The 22,719-nt window shown below is 37.3% G+C and overlaps 2 protein-coding genes across 5 annotated transcripts in view; one reads left to right on the forward strand and one right to left on the reverse strand.

The window, feature by feature from the left end:
- Positions 1-203: 203 nt before the first annotated feature.
- LOC6576648 (caltractin) lies at positions 204-1,638 on the forward strand. 3 transcript variants are annotated; one of them, XM_002002600.4, is made up of 3 exons: positions 204-330; positions 404-599; positions 728-1,638. In XM_002002600.4, exon 3 carries the CDS (start codon positions 736-738, stop codon positions 1,351-1,353), a length of 618 nt encoding a protein of 205 aa, XP_002002636.1. In that variant the 5' UTR covers positions 204-330; positions 404-599; positions 728-735; the 3' UTR covers positions 1,354-1,638. The 3 variants fall into 3 exon arrangements, with proteins under 3 accessions (XP_002002636.1, XP_015020780.1, XP_015020779.1); XM_015165294.3 differs by having other exon boundaries at positions 205-330; positions 391-599; positions 721-1,638; XM_015165293.3 differs by having other exon boundaries at positions 205-330; positions 721-1,638.
- A 424-nt stretch (positions 1,639-2,062) lies between these two features.
- The window catches only part of LOC6576649, a 36,854-nt gene continuing 16,197 nt past the window's right edge, over positions 2,063-22,719 (reverse strand). The window contains exons 2-5 of one of the 2 annotated variants that reach the window (XM_002002601.4): positions 19,693-19,760; positions 8,196-8,991; positions 5,053-5,638; positions 2,063-4,464 (exon numbers count right to left, since the gene is read on the reverse strand). In XM_002002601.4, coding sequence (XP_002002637.1) covers positions 2,327-4,464; positions 5,053-5,638; positions 8,196-8,888 — 3,417 coding nt within the window. In that variant the 5' untranslated portion in view covers positions 8,889-8,991; positions 19,693-19,760 and the 3' untranslated portion in view covers positions 2,063-2,326. Of the gene's footprint in view, positions 4,465-5,052; positions 5,639-5,716; positions 5,824-8,195; positions 8,992-19,692; positions 19,761-22,719 lie in introns of those variants that run through there. The other variant, XM_015165295.3, reaches the window with a different exon arrangement.

Genomic DNA, 22,719 nt, shown 5'->3' on the forward strand with positions numbered 1-22,719 from the left:
CTTTTGTTCTTTTAATTTTGTTTTTGAATTTATTAAAACTAAAAAGCACTTACAACTAATCTGTTTGATAATTGTGACATTCAAAAAGCCGTTAAAGTTCACAGCTCAGCCTGCAAAAAAACGCACAAAAAATGCTTAAGCGCGTAATTCAATAGTAACTATCGGTTAGCCGCCACACACTGTTATCGCACAGCCGCATATCGATAGCTGGCAAGCAACCTGTGTGCAGTTGTTGCCCCTTTGGCTGGTAAACAACTAATTGTTGGAAGGATACTTAACAAGAGATACTGGCGTACGTTTACCAAACAAACGACGGCAGATGCCAAGCAGGTGAGAAGCAACGATTTGCGTAGTGCAGAGTAACGCAAGCAACCGCAACACTAAGTGCAGCTGTTATTTATAGCAACATAATAGCAACAGCAGTAGCAACAACACGACGCTAAGGCGACCGCCTAACACCAAGCCGCCCACCCAAGCAAGCAAACAACCACCGAATAGCTTTGTGGGTGAGTGAGCGAGTGGGCGTCGTAATTGGCCTCAAATACAAGTGCAAGGATATACGCTTCACAGTTGCACATCGTCGTCCCGTCAAAGTCAAGGTGAGCTAAGCGGTTGCCGCGTGACGTCTCGATTTGACATTTGCGTGTGTTATGAAATTATATTTTTGACGGCCTATCGCAGCCACAAAAAGTTTGTTCTAAAATTGATTTAACTTATAAGATTTTAGAAACCAACATGGAAGCAACCGTAAGTGGAGTAAATGTGGGCACTGGAACAGGAACAGGAACGGCGGCAGCTGCAACAGCAGCCGCTGCCGCCGCTGCAGCAGCAACAGCAGCCGCAAATGCTCCCAATGCGAAACGGAATACGCAGCAAGGACGAAAAAAGTCGGGACCGAAATTTGAATTAACCGACGCACAAAAATCGGACATTAAAGAGGCATTCGATGTATTCGACAAAGACGGCATCGGCTATATAGAGGTTAAGGAGCTTAAGGTGGCCATCAGGGCATTGGGCTTTGAGCCTAAAAAGGAGGAAATCAAACGGATGATAGCGGAAATCGATAAGGACGGCAGCGGCCGGATTGCGTTCAACGACTTTTTGCATCTGATGACCATGAAAATGGCCGAAAAAGACATCAAGGAGGAGATATTGAAAGCGTTTCGCTTGTTCGACGACGATGAGACGGGCAAGATTTCGTTTAAGAATCTGAAACGCGTCGCACGGGAACTTGGCGAGACATTGTCGGATGAGGAGCTGCGTGAGATGATCGATGAGGCTGATCTGGATAACGATGGTGAAGTCAACCAGGAGGAGTTTCTACGCATCATGAAGAAGACCAGCTTGTATTAGGCACACTTTTGGACACATTGGACTCAAATTGAGCTCCAACTTGTGCTGAAAGTGTGAACGTATTATGTTTTAAGTTGATTTTAAGCTTTAGTGTAGCCAATTTGATTGCACAGCTTTTGCTTTTATTTGTTTATTAAATGTGGACTGCTTTTTATGAAAGCCTCGTCATGTGTGCGTGTTCCTTTTCTCTGGATGTACAACATAAGCAAATGCACCGCCTGTATTTTTGCACAATATATAATCTCAATGATGAATAATAAACATCAGCTAGTTAACGTTGTCAAAGTGTGATGTGTTTTGCTTTTTAGACCCTTGGCTAAAATAGGTAAAGGAAGGTTAATCGCTCGATTAGCGTATACGGCATGGATATCTATCTATCACTCTATCTGTTTGTAGTGCTGTAGGTTCCCTCTTTAAAAATCAAGAGGGTTTGTTGTGCGTGTAATAGGAAATTTATTTTTTATGAGAGCTTTGAATAGAGAGGGATATACGTATTATATCCATATGTATATCCCTCTCTCTTCAAGTATGGTTATATAAAAGAATGAAAGACAACTGACATCAAAAGAGTCTTAGTATATTGCTAACTAAGTTCTTTTCTCTCTCGTCAGTTCCCAATACTAAGTGTTCAAATAATGAGAATCACAAAGAGAGGTCGTTTCACACTGTTGATTGTCTATAATGGTACTCCATTTAATAAAACATTTCATTCATTTATATTTTATTTGAATAATTTTTGCTTTTATTCATATGAAAATTTACTAAACATTTTAATACTTTGCCAACTTAAGAACTAAACAAAAAGACGGAACACATAAAAAAACTAAGCACACAATATATTAGACTTAAATTCGTTGTAAACATAATATAGTATTGGTTGATTTACCTATACACCCATACATACACACATATATGTATAATTCTTTTCTGTATGTATGTATGTGAATTGGCTTATCTAGGGAACTGGCTGGATCTAAACGAACGGCGCATTAAAGTAAATCTTTCGTTTGCTCGGCAAGGGTTTGGTGCTCAGTCCGGAACCCTCAATGAATTTCTCGAAGCTGGCCAAATTCTTCTTCATTTGCTTGACCTTGGCGGGCTCCGGTTTAATTATTGGCTGGTTCACCTGCTTCTCCTCCACATGCTCCTCATCCTGCTGCATCATTTGCTGCTCATGATCCTCCTGCTCGGTCTGCAGCTGAAACTCCTCATCCAGATTGTATTCATCGGCCGTTGTGATCAGGCATTCATTGCCCTCACTGATCTCCGCCAGCATGCCCTCGCTCTGTGCCCCCTTCGTCGTGGCTTCGTTGCTTCTATCGTACTCCGCATCCAGATTATACCAATCGAATTCGGCCTGGAGTGGCAGCCCGCTGCTGGCATCGGCCAGCTGCAGCAGCGACTTTGATGTCGGCGTTGTGGGCAAACTTTTGGGAGTTGTGGGCGTGGTCGGCGAATTGGGCAAACTCATGCGTTTGTTGATCTCGGCCAGAATATTGGGCACATGCTTGCGCTTGTACTGGGCGGGCATGGTCTGTGTATTGCTGTTGTTGTTGTTGGTGAGCGGCAGCTGGAGGCGCAGCGTCTTGGGCGCCATTAGCATATAGTCGGCGGATTGCTTGGGCGCTATAATGGCCGCCACATTGGGTAACTTTGGTATGTCGGCGAAAATCTCTTCGATTTCCTCAGTCTTGTGCGAGGCGGCCGCTGAGCAGGCATCATCATCATCATCGGAACAGTGATTCTGTTGCAGCTCCTGCTCACATTTCCGTTCCCGTTCACGTTCCGCTTCTGGCTCTGTGGGCGTGCTGGACTCTGGTACGTTGTGAACGTCGGCAACGATTTGTACGCTCGTCACGCCCACCTCGGCTATGGAACAGTAGTCCGGTTCGCTTGTCGTTGTCGTGGATGCCGCACAATCGCCCTCATCTTCGTCCAGGTGCTCCTCCAGCTGCTGCAGCGACTTCTTGAACTTGAGCAAATTCGCCGGCTTTGGCGGCAATGCGGGCGGCAATTTCTGCGGCGTCTTGGCGCAACCAACGTTGGCATCTGCCGTCGCGGCTGTCATGTCCACATACAGATTTGAGGCACGCTCCGAGCCAATTGGCTCGTACTCATTGCTGTAGATGCTCTCGTAGTTGAGGGTATCGCCGGAGCCGGCGGCGGCGGCGGCGGCAGCGGTTGCAGCGGTTTCTGCCATGGGATGATAGTGTGAGATCAATTCGTTGGCATTATGTTGCTCCTCCTCGTCGTCGTGCCGCGGCACATGCACCATGCTGTTCTTCGTGGAGAAGTGCACCCGCTTGCGTCCATTCGTGCCGCTGCGGCCGCTCAGGGAGCTGCGACGCGGCAAATTGGAGCCCGTCTTGGGCGCCAGCGCTGACTTGGGGGTGCTTGGCTCGCGCAGCGTCTCTTCCATGGATTGTTGCAGCAGTATCTGATTGACGCACTCGAGCACGGGATTGACAGCACCATGGCCATATGACTTGGCCACCACGGGCGCTGTGCTCAGCTCCTCCTGGTCCGAGGCACTGGCATACCAATCATCTGTGGTCGTCTCGTAGATCTGCTTGGGCGAGGCCTCTGAGAAGTCGGCACAGCGTCGCTGCACAATTTTGATAGCGCCACGAGACATTAGCTGTTGCTCCTGCTCCGGATCGAGTTCATCGAAATCTTCATCGTCCTGTGTGGGCGAAAAGATGCCATCATCCTCCTCCAACTGGGCGGCCACCGAGGAGGCGGTCTTGCTGCTGCGACTGGAGGCAGAGCTGTTGCGTCGCCGTTGCTGCTGCTGCTGCTGCTGCTCCAGCTCCAGGCTGCTGTGCTCGGAGTAATCGCCATCCTGTAGCGTTGACTTCACTCCATGCATGCGCTCCATCGCCCGAGCATAGTTGTGCAGCTGCTCATAGCTCGTCTGCGAGTCCTCGCGACTAATGCTGCTCGTGTTCTCCTCCGACTGTTGCTCCAGTGCCGCATCATCGATGTGCATTGCCCGGGAGCGCATATAATCCCGAAACGTGCCCGCTGTACGCTTGCTTGTGTAACGCACACTGCGCCTGGCGCCATAAAACGACGATGAGACCGTGTCATCGCTGGAAGAGCCGTGCTCAGCTGAAGATAGTGAGTGAGAGAGAGAGAGAGAGAAAGAGAAATGTCTGGATTAATACAAATATCCAAAAGGTCTTGCTTAGAGATGACAACGTGCAAAGGATTACTAAATGGAAAGCAAGTGTATCTATCTTATCGGAGTACGAAATAGAGTGAAGTAAATTAATCTTTGAATTGCATTAAATTAATCTTTGCGTCCTCATATTTTGATTATATTTTGTATATAGTATGAATATTCAGTATTTTATTATTATTATTTTTATATTTTATGTAGTATATTATTATTATTATACTCTGAACCCATTGAAAATCGGATATCAGGTTATAATGGTTTTCTTCAAATGTGTGTAACAACCGGAAGGAGGCGTGGCAGACCCCATAAAATATATATATATATTCTTGAACAGGGCGACGAGCTGAGTGCCTGTATATAATAATGAAAATAATTCTAACTAGAATATCTTCTAATAGAACTTGCTTGCCATGATTCTTCTTTTTCTTCTAAATTTCCTACATTTATACTTCATAATCTCTCTTCTTTTTGTTCACTTTGCCATCTCATATAGAACTTAGAGTTTCTTTTTCACTCACCTTTGGCGCTGACGCCCAATTCCTTGCTGCAAGTTTGTGTGGCGCTGGCTCTCAGCTCAATGTCATAGAATTGCTTGCGGCAATTGTTGCATTGCAAAGCCTCGAGCACCAGGCATTCCTCCACATGCGCCTCCTCATCAGCGTTTGTCTCCTGGTCGGCGACCATGCCCTCGTCTCGCTGATAGTCGGCCAGACGCTTGCGCAGCGCACGATTCTGTCGCAATAGGCGACAAATTTCGGCATCTCGATCCGATAGACGCATGTTGACTGTCTTCATGTCGTTCTTCAGCTTCGACTCGAAGCAGATCAGAGATTTGACAACGCAGGCGAGCTCCTCAGTGCGTCGGCGCTTTTCCTTGGCCAGTTCACGATGCAGCTGCTTGTTCTGCTGATCATAGTTGGAGATCATTTGCAATAGTCGCCGGCGCTGTAGACGCTCAGGTGAATTGGTCGCCGCTGCCGAGGCCGAGGTTGGAGCACCTGACGAACTGGAGCCAGAGGAACTGCGTTGCACTTCGCTGCTGCTGCTGCTTCTGCCACCGCCGCCGCCATGTGCGTTTCTCGAGGATTGCGAGTTGTCCGAGTTCTGGAAAGATATGCGAACATACAATGTAATTAGTTAACAACGCTCTAGCAATTTAGATTTTTGCCAGCCCAAGCCAACCTTATGGTTCCCCAGCACATGGAAGTGACCTCCGAAACCCCATTTGCCCACCATCGCTGTGGTTCAGTCAACAGCTCCCCAATGACAACTGACAACTGACAACCGCCTATGGGCACGATGTCAGCGTGCCGGCTAGCTACCGCTGATTGATAGTAAAGTTGCGACACCTTATCTCACCTGGGTCTTATTCTAATGACGCACACCAGCTGTTCTGTATGATATGTACTTCGATTCAAGGGAATATGCGTTCTCACATTCATGCCGATTTGGATGATATGGACAGAGCCATTTTTGGGCGAAACGATTTTTTTTTTTTTTAAATTTCAATATTTCTGTTTTAGATAATATAATAATAGCTAACAGCTTTTTATATAATACGCCAAGAAGCATGCTATAAATATGTATGGTGGATTTAATGTGAAAGTAAATTTTGGAATATGCGAATTGCTTTTACTCTACATGCGAAAAAGTATGCTACACAAAGTTTTGAATACGAGATTTTCAAAGAACTGAAGTTGAATTTAGATATACAAAATAATTAGATATACAAAATAATTAGATATACAAAATAATTAGATATACAAAAAAATTGTTTGCTGAAATTATTAACAGAATTTATTTATTATCTTCCTAGCAACAAATTATAGAAAGCATAGATGCTTATATATAGAATTAATCGAAATCTCGAATATTTTTTTCTAAATTTTTTCTAATTTTATTTTTAAGACAGTAATCATCTATAATCATAATCATAGCATATGCTATATAAAGTATATATAAATTTAATTATTATTAATTAAAAGTGCATATTTGTAAAGGGTATCTAATTGCTTACACAGGCAAAATATCCCACATTCGCCACTGATCTATCTTATCAAATGTTTAGCTACTACTTTTTTTTTTTTTTTTTTTTTGCCAAAAATAGAAAAGAGGAGAAAATAAATCAAAATGCAAAAAGTGTATTTTGATATGTGGCGGAAACCTTGTTAGATTTATGACTTTGTTATTGTCTGTTGTTGTATAATGTTCTCTGTCATGTTATGTTTTATTCGACACTCGATCCAAATTCGAGTGTCATCCACCCTCATCGAAGGCCATTCGGTCGAGTCAGTTGACATCTGCGTGCTATATTGACCAACTATGGGCATAATTGCAGCTGCTGCAGAACTCTGAAGATGACACGTTCGGGCTGATACAGAAACATATTGAGGCATGTGCTATGCGAGTAATGCGACAAGCAATGCAGCTCGCATGATTTCAACACAAAAAGCAAATCAAAAGAAAAAAAAACAATTAATGCCAAGGCGAATTGGCGGTGGCCAGCTCATTAGCCATTGGGCTTATCGCGGCAATTAGAAAGCCAAGAAAGCCATCGGGCACAGTCATCTATCTAACCGAGTTGAGCTCTTTGTGTGATAAGTAAAGCTCTAACCGCGTGCTCTTCATATAATCGGCCATTTGGGCAATAATGCACGCGCGCGCCCCAGAAATCGCCCCGCCCCTCAGATCTCAAGTGCAGATGGCGTCCATGTGATGCAGACTAAGTCTGACTAAGTAGATCTTTGCTTTAGATAAAAACTGATTTAAACTACATAATGTGCATTCTGTGTGTCGTAATCAACGTGAAAAGAAAGTGAAAGATTACAGTTATCATCATAAGGTACAAGTTTAGATCTATATCTGTCGAGTTGATAAAACTGTCTAGTGTATTTTAAGATTATCTAACTAAAAGAGAAATGTAATTTGAGTATATTTGTAATATCTTTTAAGGTAATCTTCTGATTCTACTTTAAGTACTACTCCAAGTTTATTTTGACATATATTTTATAGATTAAAGTCATTGATTTTTGTTGCAAATTTGTTGTAAGTTTAATTTTTAAGTAATATGGATCTATAGAGAATTAATTAATTAAAATAATTTAAATTTTTACTTGATCCATATAATGCATAAGATCTTTCAATATTATGCAAGAAATATGTTTGTTGATATCAGTGACCCTTGTAACTATGCCTGAACAGTCATATATTATTATATAATAACAAATAAATATATAAAATAATGATAAATCATCTGACATGACCTTATAAGTATTTTGAAGAGTTTTTTAAATTTTATTTTTTATACTTAGTTACCATTGTAAAAGATAAATTAATCCTAAAAATCTATATATGTAATATTAATATGTAAAATTTAGTCCTCTTCTTCATCGAATTTGTTGGAAAAACTCTATGTATTAATATGATATTACAGTTTCCTTCTATCTACTTACCCAACTTATTTTTTATTTATTTTTAATATGCAATTTTCACGAAAAGCTTAATTCGACATTAATATATCGATATATTTTCTATTCTCATCATTTTCTACGCAGTGCTATTATCTATTATATTATTTATATAAATAGTATTCATGCAAAATGTTCTCTTATTTGTATATAATAATCAAGAGTATATCTAATGCTTGATCTTCAATACTTACATGTTCTGCACTCTGTTTCTGCAGTCTTGAACCGAATCCGAGTTTCTTGTAGGCAGGCGTATGTCCAGCTGCCTGGGTATTGTAATGCGACTCCAGACTAGGCTCCGGCAGCTTCTGATAATGCTGCAGCGTGGCTGCGCCTGTTGGCGCCTTGGAACGCATATTCACTTCGCTGTTGTTGCTATTGTTATTATTATTGTTGTTGTTGTTGGTGGTGGTGGTGGTGGGACTTGGTGTCTTGATCTGTACCGCCTCATAGAACTCTCTGTCGCCGTGGCTGCGATAGCTGCCCTGCAGGCAATTGAAGCTGCCCCAATCCGCTTGCAGATTACTATAGAGCGGGCTGCTCTCTGCCGAAGATTTGTCCTTATCAGCTGGACTCTTGCCGCCGCCGGCCTGACACTTTAACGTATCGTAGCCGTTGAGCAATTCACTTCGGATAAATTTCTCGATGAATTGGCTGGGAGACTTGGAGCTTAGATTGGCAAAGAATTTGCCGCCCGTATCGCTGAGGCTGCTCGTCGAACGACGATGAGCGGCTGCTGACTGCTGAGGCTTGTGATTCTTGTGGGGCAGACTGTTGCTCTTCTTTTGGCCACTGCTGTCATCCGGGGATGTTGTTTGCTCCGTTGTTGATGTTGTTGTTGTTTGGGGCAGGCCATAGATTTGGGAGCTGCTCAACAGACTGAACATGTTGTTGGCTAAGGGCTTCAAGGGATTGCTGCTGGCTTGTTGGCTGTTGGCTGATAATCAGGCGCAAGGCAACGACAGCTTCATGACTCTGCCATAAAAAGCACTGCAAATGGAGAGAGAGAGAGAGGAATGTTGTATGATTAGCTAACTTGCAAAGTTGCCAAACGAATTCAATTTGTATAACTATCCAGCAATTGAAATTCCACTGTCTCTGCTGTAATAATTAAGTCAATTAGCCGCCTATAATGTGTCAATCGGGCTCAATTGTGTTGTAATCATTAAATTATCATGAGACATCGCATTACGTTCACATGAAACTAAACCTAATGGCATTTCACGCGTTTTAATAATTTACGTGCAATGTCTTCACTCGAAAGGTTCACCTAATTGTTGATATCATTAAATATTTACGAGTATGTCAGTAGCTAGAATATCATGTGCGCTTTGGGCAGTAGTTGAACATTGAAGTGAATTAAGTTTTCAACTTTTGAGCAGCTTGATAATTTAAGGAAAAATTTATTACGAGTTCGCAATCTTCCCGAAATTTTGTACTGCCTACATGAAAATGCTCTAATTTATTATTAGGAAGACTATTACAGAGAGTGTGCTCGACTGGGAGTTAACTGAAAACTTATGAACAGACAGATGGAGTGTAATGTACGACTTGTTTCGTCGGCCTTTTGAAGAATATATATGTATAATACATATATTCTTATCTATAGCTTTATATGAAGTCTGCTTCGCCTCCTTCTCTTTATTGGATATATTTTCAGAAAAGACAATTGCCATTTTCAATTGATTTACGCTTTAATAAACACGTATTTTTGCTGAACAGCATAATTTTATTAGCATATTTATCGTGGGCAAATGAAATGCTCTTTAATTTGAATACATAATAATCAATATTGATATCACGGAATATACAAATATTGCATACAGCTGCGGTCATAGCAATAATAGTTGAAATAATAGTACGATTGTGCACTAAAGATTGGACAAAAATACTCAGTCATAAGCTCAATATTTACATATTAATTTTCAATGAATATTATATTTAACATATTTTGTTATTTATTATTACATTCTTATAGACAGATATATATTATTATTTTGTTGTTGTCCAAGATTTAATGTATATAAGCCACAATTTTATATATTGCTATTTTATTTTATTTACGGAAAAGCCAAATAATCAGAAAACAAAATAAATGCTGCAAAATGTAATCGAGTATAGAGAAGTTTGTCAACTTCCGTCTATTATTATATCAGTCAAACAATAAGTATTGTTATCTAGCCCAAGTCTAAGATCTTTTATTGCTATACATATGAAATGTGAAAAGCACATATATAAATGAGCTTTCTAAAGAAAAGCTTTGTCCACCATGTGCTTTTTTAGAGCCACGTGATATATATCAGCCATAAACTACTGTAATCCAATTGATAAAGATTAATTAGATTAGCTATATCTCTACGGATATCGATTTTAGATTAGAGCTATCACATATTGTCCAAAACTAACCTTTCACAAGAAAAAAGTTTATTGTTTGATTACAGTCAATTGTTGCGGCATTGATCAGAGACAAATATTAATGACACCCTGTTGTAAATGTTACTCAAGTATTGTTGTTGTTTAATAGTTCAATATCGGTTTTTGATTTTAATACGCGTCAATATGAAAATCTGACTTTTTCAATGAATTTATTACAATTTAAAGTCCAAATTTGTTTCTTATCAATTTAAGGTTTTCGGCTTTGATTATTTGTCCCCACAAACACACACACACACATACGCACAGTCATTAATTTATAACAATGGCTCATTGATTTATTAATTTTTGAACAAACAAGCTGAAAATTGTTTCATCGTCTGCGCTTTGTTTGTACTGGGAATTTCTTGGCTATTTGTCCAAGAAAAAAAAAAAAAAACTCGAGAGTGAAAAAAATTATTGTTTATTGTGCGTGTATTTGATAGATGTAGTCAGGTCGGCAGTAGTCTGCAGTAGGCCTATCGGACCTTAGGTTCCATTGTAAAACTAACCTTGAAATGGGTGTTTTGGGTTAATTATATGACTTAAGAGCGAAGGTTCTCGTGGTAAACATTTATGGGGCATCGGTTTATCGCGCGGTGTAAATGAAATTTTGATTTGTAAAGAGCTTCAAAAACTGTGTTGCAATATGCGCTTGGATTTTATTTTCATACCGACATACATATATAAGGTTCAGCTGGTAATACCTATGCTCAGGTTAAGTAACTGACTTCGTTCTTGTTGCACAGTTTTTTTTTTTTTGGCTATATTTTAGCCATTTTCATTCGAGTACGTTTTGGCTATTCGTTACGGCTATGGCAATAAATTTATGAACTGTAAAGAGAGGCAATTAAAAAGCGCCAAGAAAACGCGCAACAAAAGGCGAACTTAACGACGCGTCGCTGACGTCGACGATGGCAGCGGCAGCGGCAGCGACGTTGCGCATGCGCAGTCATTGGAGTGGGCAGCGGAGTTGCTTTTCCTTTTTCAGCGCGTGTTTGAAGCCAATTAAACTGAATGCAATGATCATTACACCTTATGATGATGACGATAATGCAATGCAAAAGAAATTGAACGAAAAAGTAAATCAAAAAGCACATTTTCAAATTAAAAGTATCATAAGTAAACATTTGAATAGGTTTTCTTTTTCCTTTCCAGTTTTTTGTATTATTCAAATGTGAGAAAGTTGGCTGAATAAGTTTAGTATTTGAAAAATCATGCAGTTAATCACATAGTTGGACATTTATTTGTAACTGAAACGGATACGCAGAGAAAATGTGTTTCGATTTCAGAAATGTGATTCCAATATAAAAATCATTAGGCTGTGTGAGATTAGAATGATAATGATTCTAATGAGAGTCGCTGATGAATTATGCATATATCATAAATCGAAAAGTCATCAAAGCGTATATTAATTTATCATATTGAGTAAATTTATGCACGCCTCTCTTAGCCAGAGTATAAAGCTAGTTCAACTAAATATTTACAAGAATATTTTTATATGCTCAGCTATGGGGCTTATTAAAATTTCTTCCATGCCAAAGAAATAAATAAATAAGCTGAAGAAATATATTTAATTTCCAACTTTTTTTTAGCTCTTTAAAATACATATTTTATTTCTTGCTTTCACGTAGCTAAAATAAATAATTTTGTAGAATGTATAGCTATAATAAATATTTATTGCAGCTACATTCAAGTTATGATTTAACTTTTATATATGAATTGAATTTTTTTTTTGAAGTAATAACAATAAATAAAATTATAATAATAATAATAATACAAAAAAAAAAAAAAAAAAAAATAAAATAAAATATAAGTATAATAAATAAAAAATTATCTTATTAATAATAATATATAAAAATAATTATTAAAAATAAATATAATAATTACAAATTAAATATAAAAATGTATATAAAAAATATTATGAACAAATATATAAAAATTTTATAAATAAAAACAAGAATTAAATATAAACAATAATAAATTTTAAAACCACATTTTAATGATAAAGCATTTCAATTTTATAAAATACAAAATTGTCCTAAAATTATAATTATAAAAAAAAATATATATATATATTTTTTATATCAATCAGCTCATCATCAATAAATATATTGCGCATAAATCTATAACCAATACACATATTCCCCAATACAAGAAACCAACTTTCTTCTCGGAATTCTTGACCAAAAAGGATTTAGTTAACAAATTGCCTAATGGACTAGCAGCAATTAATATTGTTGATACTTAAATATGCAGAACTATCGAACAATCAGCTTCAGTCTTTGACTTACAATAAATTTTCATTTGTTACCATTTAAAGCGAAAATTATGCAAAAGCTATATTCCAGGCCTATCTCAGCGTAAAGATCATTTATTATAACCAAAAACACACACACATACACACACACATACACACGCACACAAACATATACGAGTTGTTGGCTTGTTGTATTGGCTTAAACATTTATACACTTCGGGGCCACTCAATTATCGGATTTTTCAAATCACAATATGACCATAGAACGTTCAATTTTGTTTCAGAGAGGGGGCCATCTAATCATTTGTCTAACTGGTATTGACCATATATGTGTGCTAGACAATATTTATGCCACAATAATCTAGGCAACAGATTCAATAGCGCGACTAGCTAGATTTATTAGAAATTCGAAACGTTCGAATTGTGCTGCTGACTGACAGGCCGGGCGACCCAACTAACCAAGCCAAGTCAAGCCAACCCAAGCCAGGCCAAGCGGAGCCAAGCCAAGACCGAGTCTAAACAAATTGTCTTAATTGGCCAAGACGAATGGGTTGCCTGCCTTTTTAGGCTCGAATCCGTCTTACCCATTGGCGATGGCGATGTTGCTGATGCTGCTGCTGCTGTTGCCGCCGCCGGCGACGACAAAATGCTTCATGGTCTAATCAAATTTTTGGGATTTGAGATTTGTCAGTTTCGAGTGTTGTCCGTTTGAAATATTAAAGTCTCGTTAATGCCACAAATCTGCTGGATTTGCTAAAATAAACAGTGCACTGAGCCACGCCCCAAAACAGCTTACTGCACCTGAATTGAGATCTAAGTCCAAACATTTGTTTAAGATTTGGCTTTGCCCTGGGATCGTTCGACGTGGTAAACGTGGCCAGCCCAACAGGTAAGCGTATGCAGGTTGCAATCGCTGGGTGCGCAGAGGTTTTCAAATATATACAGGTATTTTTCTCATTTCGTCGGACTGTAATCTTCGACCACCTACACAAGCTGCAGCTAACCGGGGCACGGCCGTTTCGTATCCAGCTGTGTTGATAAAAAAAAAAAAAAGAAACGAAACGAAAATTTGAAAAGTGAAAGGCCAGGACAACAGGGCTTATTGTCACCATGTTGGATGCGGGACGTGCCAATGCTTGACAGCTTCGTCTAAGCCGCTCCACGGGTTGTTAGCTGGGCTTGCTACAGTTTTCTAGCCAAAATCGTTCGCCTTGGGTGGCGTCTACCATAAAAATTTCCATTGCAACATTGAAATTTTCATTTGGTTAAAGGTCGTACGTAATCTATGTCTTTGTTTCGGTCCATTTGAAATAAATCACGCGAGAGAGAGAGAGAGAGAGAGAGAGGAGGAAGAGAGGGAGAGACACAGAGAAAAAACGCAAAAATTATTTGAGGGCTGGAAGCGAGGGGCTAACAACAAAGGCACCGCAAGAGGGCATTGCATAAATATCGGAACAAAAGGACCCAAAAAATAAAACAAATCCAACCAAGATGATAACAGTCTAAAGTGCGCGACCTGAACTACCTGAGATCTTGTAGCTTCGCCTCTCTGTGTAGATATACTTATGTAGGTATTTGTGTGTTTACTTGGAACCGGAGGGCCAAGTACCTGACTATGTTGCTAGTCAAATTTCAAGGTTTGACACTTTGATGTGTTGGCATTAATTAGTGGCCATTGATATTGCCTACATTCGGTGAATGAAATCCTAGTCACAGTGCGACATGCCACCAAAATGTAAATGAGGCTGGCATAGCTCTAATCAAAGTCAACGATCGGAGACCCTAATGATTCAAAAAGAGAGAGAGAAAAAAAAAACAAACAAAAGAAAATCCAAACAAAAAACTCGCGCATGCGGGAGACTCATAATACCAAAAAATAAATCGAAAAAATCCAAATAAAACTCTAAAAAAAAATACCTGAAAAAACCCAAACTGAAATGTTCTCGAAATGATGCAATGCAACGGTAAATGCTATAGAAAATAGGTCAAGCATTGATGGCAATTAAATTGTCAGCTTTTCAAGACGTTCATCGATCTTTATTCTCGTTCTCGTTTTGGGGGCGGACTGCATGGAAATGCGCTAACAAATTGTCAGTGGGGTCTGACAGTTCTGACCTGATTTGCTGGGGCGCAATGAAAAGAAATCTAAAAGAAAACAGTAGATGAAGAAGAAGAAGGAGACGAAAAAACTAAAAAACAAAGCATGTAGAGTGACAAAGCTGAAGGGAAAGAGACAAAAAATGATTTTTCACTAGACCTTCCATCATCTTGCATAACGGTTGATTGCTCCCAGAGAGTAAGAGAGAGGGAGAGACTGACCGCTGAGTTTGCTCGAAATGCGCTCGTCGTCTGGGAAAAGCCATAAAACTCAAGTGTGCTAAAGGCAAAGGGACTGACTACATCAAAATACAATAAAGAGAGAGAGAGAGAGAGAGAAAAGTCGATCTTTCACTTAAAGAGCACTCATATCATTTTTTACACTTGACACGTGCAGTGCGAGCGGTACGAATTGATCGGGACGCAACTATTGACTGATTGACGAACGTTTGGCAAAGTGTGAATACGTTTGTTACTACCTGTCAAGAGACAAACAGGTAAATATCAAGCAGACTACGACGACGGCAACGACGACGACAATGCACAGCGCAAAACCCACGCCGACAAACGCGCTATTCAAATTACTTTCATTCAAGCCGCAAGACTTGAGTGAATGTTTGCCGCATGATTGATTAGCCAAGAGAGTTAAGTTTGACGCGTGTTCGCGCGGCGATACCAATAAATGTTACGATGCCAGAAACACATCTACTTATATGTATATATATGTGCATATATACACATACATGTATAACAAGACTTCCGCATATCTTCTTGGTTATCTTATAGAGAAAGAGATATGTACATACGTGCGTTTTGTTGCCATTGTTTCGCGCTCGATATGTTTCGGGAAGGATCTTTGCTGAGCTGGCAATCAAAGCAATACAAATAAAAGACAAAAGAAGATATACAAAGTTGTCTTGACAAGACTTGATTAATATCAAGTTGTTCTATTAAGAAAAAAAGTACTCGATATGGATTTGCTATAGACTCGATATGAACTGAGATAGTTTTGAGAGAACCAGCAGGAAGAGCTGACAATGCAGAGGCCATGGATGGCACTGGAATCGATCAAGTTTCAGCCCTTTCTTTTGATTTCTACTGATTTATTTTCTTTAATATTATCAGTTCTTTATTATCAGTTCTTCTGCCCTTTAAAATATTTCACACATTCCTGGGAAGGGCTCTTCTAGAAAGACTTTCAAGGCTACTGAACTTCTATAAGCAATCGGCAGCTGCTGTTTGGCAAAACTCTTAACTAATTGATATATATTTAATATAGACACTAGCCGATACGAGTTGGTTATCAAAGAAGCAGCAGAGAGAGAGCTGATTATCATAAATAAAAGAGAAATTGCTGAAACTTGATCAATTTCAGTGGCTTACATAAGCAAGCAGTAGGAGCTGATCTAATACGAACTGAGCTCATTATTTAGGTAGGATTGATATTCGAAAAAAAAAAAAATATATATATATATAATAATAATTATTTCGGAAAAGATTTCATAGAAAATTGACTGGACTCAAATTTAATAAAAATTGTATATTGTTCAACAAGAAATAAACAAGTAATATGTAGAATAATAAAGAGATATAAATGCCCAGAAGAGGCCTAAATATTTCGTAGCTAGAAGCATTACAATACTGCAAATTAAATACAGAGAAAATAGGTAAATATATATATCCAATTGTTACCTCAATGAACCATAAATGGGCTCGTCATGTCAATAGGCAGCAGACCCAAACTAACCTGCACTAACCCAGACTATTCTTTCTGTTATTATAAGCAAGCCTCTAACTTTTTAAAATAACACCGAAAAGAAATAGCCTCAGATAATACTAAGAGCAACTTTTCGCTATCTAAAACATAATCTAATAGTAATCCACTTTATACTTATGGCACTTCTTTCGGGTTCTTTTTTTTCTCTCTCTCTCTCTCACTCTCTTGGTTCATCCCTTTGCACAACTTTCTTGTGCTCAGCGAGGGAAAACCATCGAAACGAAAGTTAAATGCACTGTGGCGTTACGTTCAAATTTCACCAGTTTCGTGTAGTGTAATTTTTATGAGCTGTTAGCTGCACTAAAAACTAAACAAAAACCTAAGCTGGCCTTTTGAAAACAGAAACAAAAAACAACAAAAGTAAAGCACAAAAAAAAAAAACCGCTTGGAAAAGCAAAATCAAAATGCAAATCAGTTGCGCACACAGCAGCTAATTTGTTGTTAAGAAAAAACAACAATCACAGCAACAACAACTAATAAAAACAGCGTAAAATTTCGCTGGCAGCAATTTTTAATAGCTGGCAAATTAATGATTTTCAAACATGCAAATTAAATTTAGGAATTAAAAAAACACTCGAAAGAAAACAGGCAAACAACAATTCAGAAAACCGACAGAAATGCCTGCCGGGCATTAAATACTTAAACTTGATCTACAACATTATTTTTATTTATATATATATATATATATATATGTATATGTATATGTATATATATTTTTGTTGTTGACTGTTTTTCTGTGCGCCTCCTGACCAACTAATTGCCAAAAATTCTTGGCTAAGAATGTGAAACAGAAAATAATCTCTTATACACTTCCAGAGGGTATAATAATGCTGTAATCGAACATAAAATGATTCTAGAAAGATTCGAAATATAGATGTTGATATTATAGGTATCGATGAAAGTAATTTGAGTTAGCAGAAAATATTATTATATTATATCATAAAATTGTTATCACAAGTCAAATGAAACCTATTTCTGATTAATCGACCTCTACAATGCTTCTATTCCAACTCATATAACAGAATCCTATCAAATCCCAAAATGATAAAATTTAGTTAATATATTAATATCTAAAAGAGAAAAAATATTTTAATTATTTTTCATATGGAGATACTCTAAAATCGACTGCATGGTCTCTTTATATATTTGATCATTACAAAAATCTACGTCATTCATATAGCGAAAAGTAAACAAATCCCAGCATTATATAATTTAGTAATATTCAAATAATATATCAATTATTTCTAAAACGAAACCATTTCTCAAACACTCACTTCCTACTCATATATCGTATAGAGTATTAAATCTTTGACGTGCTCACTTTTCTATTATTTTTACAGATTTTTGTGTAGTTTCAGTGGCTGATGAAAAAAAAAACGTTGATTTGTGTTCTGTAAGAAGCGGCATTGAGGTACGTTGACCTTTTAATTAAATTAAAGCACAGCAAGAACGTTGCAAAAATAGCAACGGGTATTATGCGCATTTTGTTTGGTTCTACCCTTTTTCTAATCCAATTAAAAAGCATTGCGGGAACCTTACAAAACATGCCAAACTTGATGAAGGCAAACAACAATAACAATAACAATAGATTAAAGAGCAAAAAAAAAAAAAAATCACGTAACTGCAAATTATATTAGAGATGACCGGTCAGAAATTTACTACCATGTCAGAGAGCTAAAAATTTGGGCTTTCTTAACAGAGGGGAGTGTAACAGATATGAGATGGTCAGAGAATTAAGTGTTTTGACAGTGGATCATTTATTATTAGTTTCGTTGAATCGAATATCAGTTAAAATTTATATATTTATCTATATTAACAGCTTATTTGCCTGATCTTGAGATTCAATACTGAGTTTTCAGATGATAAAATATAAATTCTTATCTTATTTGTGATAGAAATATATTTAAAATTAAAAATTCTAATAAATTAAATCACATTTCATTTTATCATTTCAATCAAAATATCATAAAAGTATATTAAAAATCGTATGATACACATAAAATTGCGTGTAAGTGACTATATATAAGCTAATCTAGCTGTGTTCTTTGTCGGCTATAAAAATCATGTAAATTAGTTTTATTAAACATGCATAGAAAAAAAATTTATTTGTCGGCTTATGCTCTAATTGGCAATTCCATATTAGGTTGTGTATTTATATATCTTTAGAACATTGAATAACAATTAACGTATGAATAAATTATCAATTGAGCGCTGAATAGACGTGAATCTTATTAAGCGGCTTATCAACATATGAACAAAGACTAAAAATGTTTACAGACAGCTGGCTGAATAATGAAATGACTTGAGATCGTCTTTGAATATTGAAAATCGATTGTGAAATAGATTATATATATACAAGTTTATATATATAGGACTATATATAGATAAAGATAGAGAGTTGTGAGAAGATAGAGTCTATAGTCATTTCATGAACTCCGAACAAGTATTCCGCCGTTGCTAATACCCGACAGCATTGCTACGTGCTTTATTTAGGTACATTTGCTTGGCAGAATAATCTCAGCTGAGTGAGTATATTGACCTCGCGCTCATCAACCCTTGCGTAAGCCAATAGATTAGCCAATTTGAAGTGAAAGACAAAAGAGACGTTTTGTTGGCCAGAACGATTAGCGAACCGACCAGTTGATGTAACTTTCCATTAACCGGTATTCAAAGCGAGCCTCAAAGTTCACCACACAAATTGAGTCAGTTTGAACAATTCAGCCAGTTAACAGCTACGCCCCCTTTCTCCACCGCAAGCAGAAAGAAAACAACAATAACAAAAACAACAACGAAAGCAAAAAACTGTCATTTAGCCGAGCTCTGCAATTTACGCAATTTGGTTAAATACCAAATATTGCCTATAAGTCTGGCTGGTTAGCAAATGCGTTGGCAATTCTTAGTCATGCTGACAATGTTGGGGTTTTTTCTTTGTTGTTTCTCTCTTTATTTCATATACATTTCATATTTATTGTGAAATATAGCTATTTTCACATGGTGATTGCACAAATTGTTGAACTGAGCCGCCAGCCAATGATTGCGCTGGGCAATTAACTCAAGAACTTGTTTAAAACATTAAAAAAATCACACACAAAGTCAGCTGGACAAGTGGCGTCCGAGATACCGTTGGCTATGCCAAGTCGCTTACCTTCAAACACGAGCTTCCTTGTCCACACACACAGACAGAGATACATATATGGAGAATTTGCCGTTGAGCTGCAATTAAAAGTGAAAAATAATAAACATTAGCCGAGAGTCAGATGTAAGCCATAAGATGTGCATCCTTTAATGTGGTGCAATAATAGCAAAATAAAATACGAGAATATACGAGAGATTACTGTTTGGCCTTGCATCGAAGAGCAGATACTCTATAAATACCTCACCAAAAGGAAATTCTTTAGCAGAGTGTTTCTTAAGAAAACTTTTGATTTAGTTGATATGATTTAATGTGATTGACAATTATGCTGTGAGTATGAAGAGAGATGGTTGATCTTATCTAAAGGTACTGCTAAAGGTATTATATATATCATATAGTGCCAAAATTTGATATAGCTTTAGAATTATGTCACGAGAATGGAGAATGTAGCTGGTATATTTAGAAACATGATGATGTAGTAGCTCAATATCAATTGGCTTAGCTTTTTATATACCAGGAAATGTAGAATCCAAAATCGGTTTAAAGTCGCTCGAAATTAAATAACAAATAAATAGAAATAATAAAAACTAATTTTTTAGTTTATAAAATAAAGACCTAATTGAGTAATAATATGTATTTGTATGCTAAAACACAATAATTATTAATAGCGTTACCATAAAGCTTAGTTATAAAAAAAAATAAAAACATTAATAATAATAATAATAATAATAATAATAATAATATCAAAATAATAAATAAATAAAAAAAATAAATAAATAAAATCGTTTCATATCCATAAACTTTTACCGATAATTATTATTTATGAAATTTAATTCATTTCATCAAATGATTTAAATAAATAATAATATTTCATAATAAATATTTTTATTTATATATATTTAAAATTATTAAAATTACATTGATTAATTATATTTATATTGTTTAATCTTTATTAGACAACCTTTTGATATTTAAATATCAAAATCAGTCTGTGGATACTTTGTATATGCTATATGCTATTACGTATATCCAAGCTCAAAAAGACTATCAATTGATTACAAATATTTCCACCTTATCTAGGCATCTGCATCTCTGCATCAACATAATTCATGGTGCATCGATATAATCCTCTAGTAGTAAAAAAAAGTGCACCAGTTTAGCGCTAACAGTAAATGCAGTTAATTAAATCCGGTTCAGCCCGGCTTTAATTAGCATGGCTAAAAAAAAAAAAAAAGAAAAAAAAACCAAACCGTAAGTGAAGAAAAAAAACATGACATAGTCACATAGAGTCAACTGCAATGCATTCTATGCAAACTGCGGGAAACCTTGTGAAAGCGCCTTGGGCTCGGCTTACTGTTGGAAAAACGGGCCCCAGGGCGTTGCCAGAGGCGGAAGCCAAGCTGGAACAGCAGACAGCCAAGCAGCCAGCTAACCAGCCAGTCAGCCAGCCAGCCAAGTCGACCCTAATTTCCTATTTAAATATTGTCGAAGCCGAAGCGGCAAAAAGTGCAACAAAATACACAGAACAGGTAACCCAATGCCCAATGCATTGGGATATGGCACCACGCAACAAATACACACACACACATACACAAGACAGCTCACATCATACCTGGGATGGATGGCAGTGCTAAACAGGGTTCTTTGACTGGTGTTGGGGGTCTTGGCGGCTTGGGTATTGACAAGTGTTTAAGCAAATACAAATAGAACTTCCTGCAGTTTGTTGGCCCAGACATTCGCTTTGCTTGAACTGTGCCCTGGACACACAGAGAAAGAGAGGAGAGAGAGAGAGAGAGAGAGAGAGAGAGAGAGAGAGAGAGAGAGAGAGAGAGAAAAAAAGATAGTGAGAGAGGCTTTGCATTTGAAACCAGAATTTCATAAGCATTGACAATCCATGTGGAATGTTAAAGACCTGGCTAACTAGGCAAACAAGTAGTCAAAGTACTACTCATAGATGTTCTAATAGGTTGTTCAAACTCGGCGTAGCGTGGGAGCATGTTTAGTGGAATAAACTAGGGATTTCTATGGGATATTTACCACAAAATTGATTGAGAATTTTGTAAGCAAATATGCTCAGAGGGTTTCCATTTGATGATAGAATTTCAACAGAATCTAAAATAAGCCTGATGAACCAAGTTCATGTGGGAGAGCTTAAGCTGGAAACTTGGTGCACTGAAAGCCTTAATCTAAAATATCAAATTTCAAAAACATCTTTATTACATAAGCTTTATTTTATTTCAAGTAAATTGGGCAATTGAATGCAAACAAAAATTTAATAAAATATAGAATCATGCATCTAGTATTTCAGTTGAATCGATTGAAGATTATCCAAAAAAAAAATTCGTGATCTTCCCAACATAATTTAAGCACATGATCTTAAGGCAACTTGAAAACAGAATTTAATTTCTGCTGGTTTTTGGCTTATGCTCATTTTTCTGTTGGTCATTTTGGCATTCCAATGAATTTTCTCAGCTACCTTCAAAGCCAGAAACTTCAATGAAATTGTGATTACACAACTTTGAAATTCTTTGGGCTGCGCGATGGCAAAGTATAGCTGAAATAAGCAATTTCAGTATTTCAATAGTTAAACACAAGTGGCGAAAAACAGCAGCAGAAAAAATCAAATAAAAGCGTTAATAAGTAAAAACATTAAAGTAATTCAACAAAAATAAAGGCGAAAATCGAAAGCAAGAGGCAAAAGACAATATGACAAAAGCAAATGCAAATCACATAAATAAAAGCCAAAAAAATATGCAACAACAAGGAGAGAAGAGAGAGAGAGATAGGGTAACCGAGAGAGAGAGAGAGAGAGAGAGAGAAAAATATATACATATTTTTATATTTATTTATATTTAGAGTGAGATAGCGCATCTGATCTGTTGGGAACTTGAAATTCCGAAAATTCAATTATTGACAAAGAAAAATGCATATAAAATGCATTAAACATGTTCCATCGACCACTGTAAATTAATGCCAACACAATGCCACTTTTGCTTATTTATATGTATTACTCTCATTTGGTATACCCTAACGAAGGGT

This window comes from Drosophila mojavensis, unplaced genomic scaffold, assembly GCF_018153725.1.
Source record: "Drosophila mojavensis isolate 15081-1352.22 unplaced genomic scaffold, ASM1815372v1 contig_36, whole genome shotgun sequence".
NCBI lineage: Eukaryota > Metazoa > Arthropoda > Insecta > Diptera > Drosophilidae > Drosophila > Drosophila mojavensis.

Excerpts from the sequence above, each read along its gene's own strand:
- LOC6576648 (XM_002002600.4), top strand. The coding sequence starts at position 736 with ATGGAAGCAACCGTAAGTGGAGTAAATGTGGGCACTGGAACAGGAACA.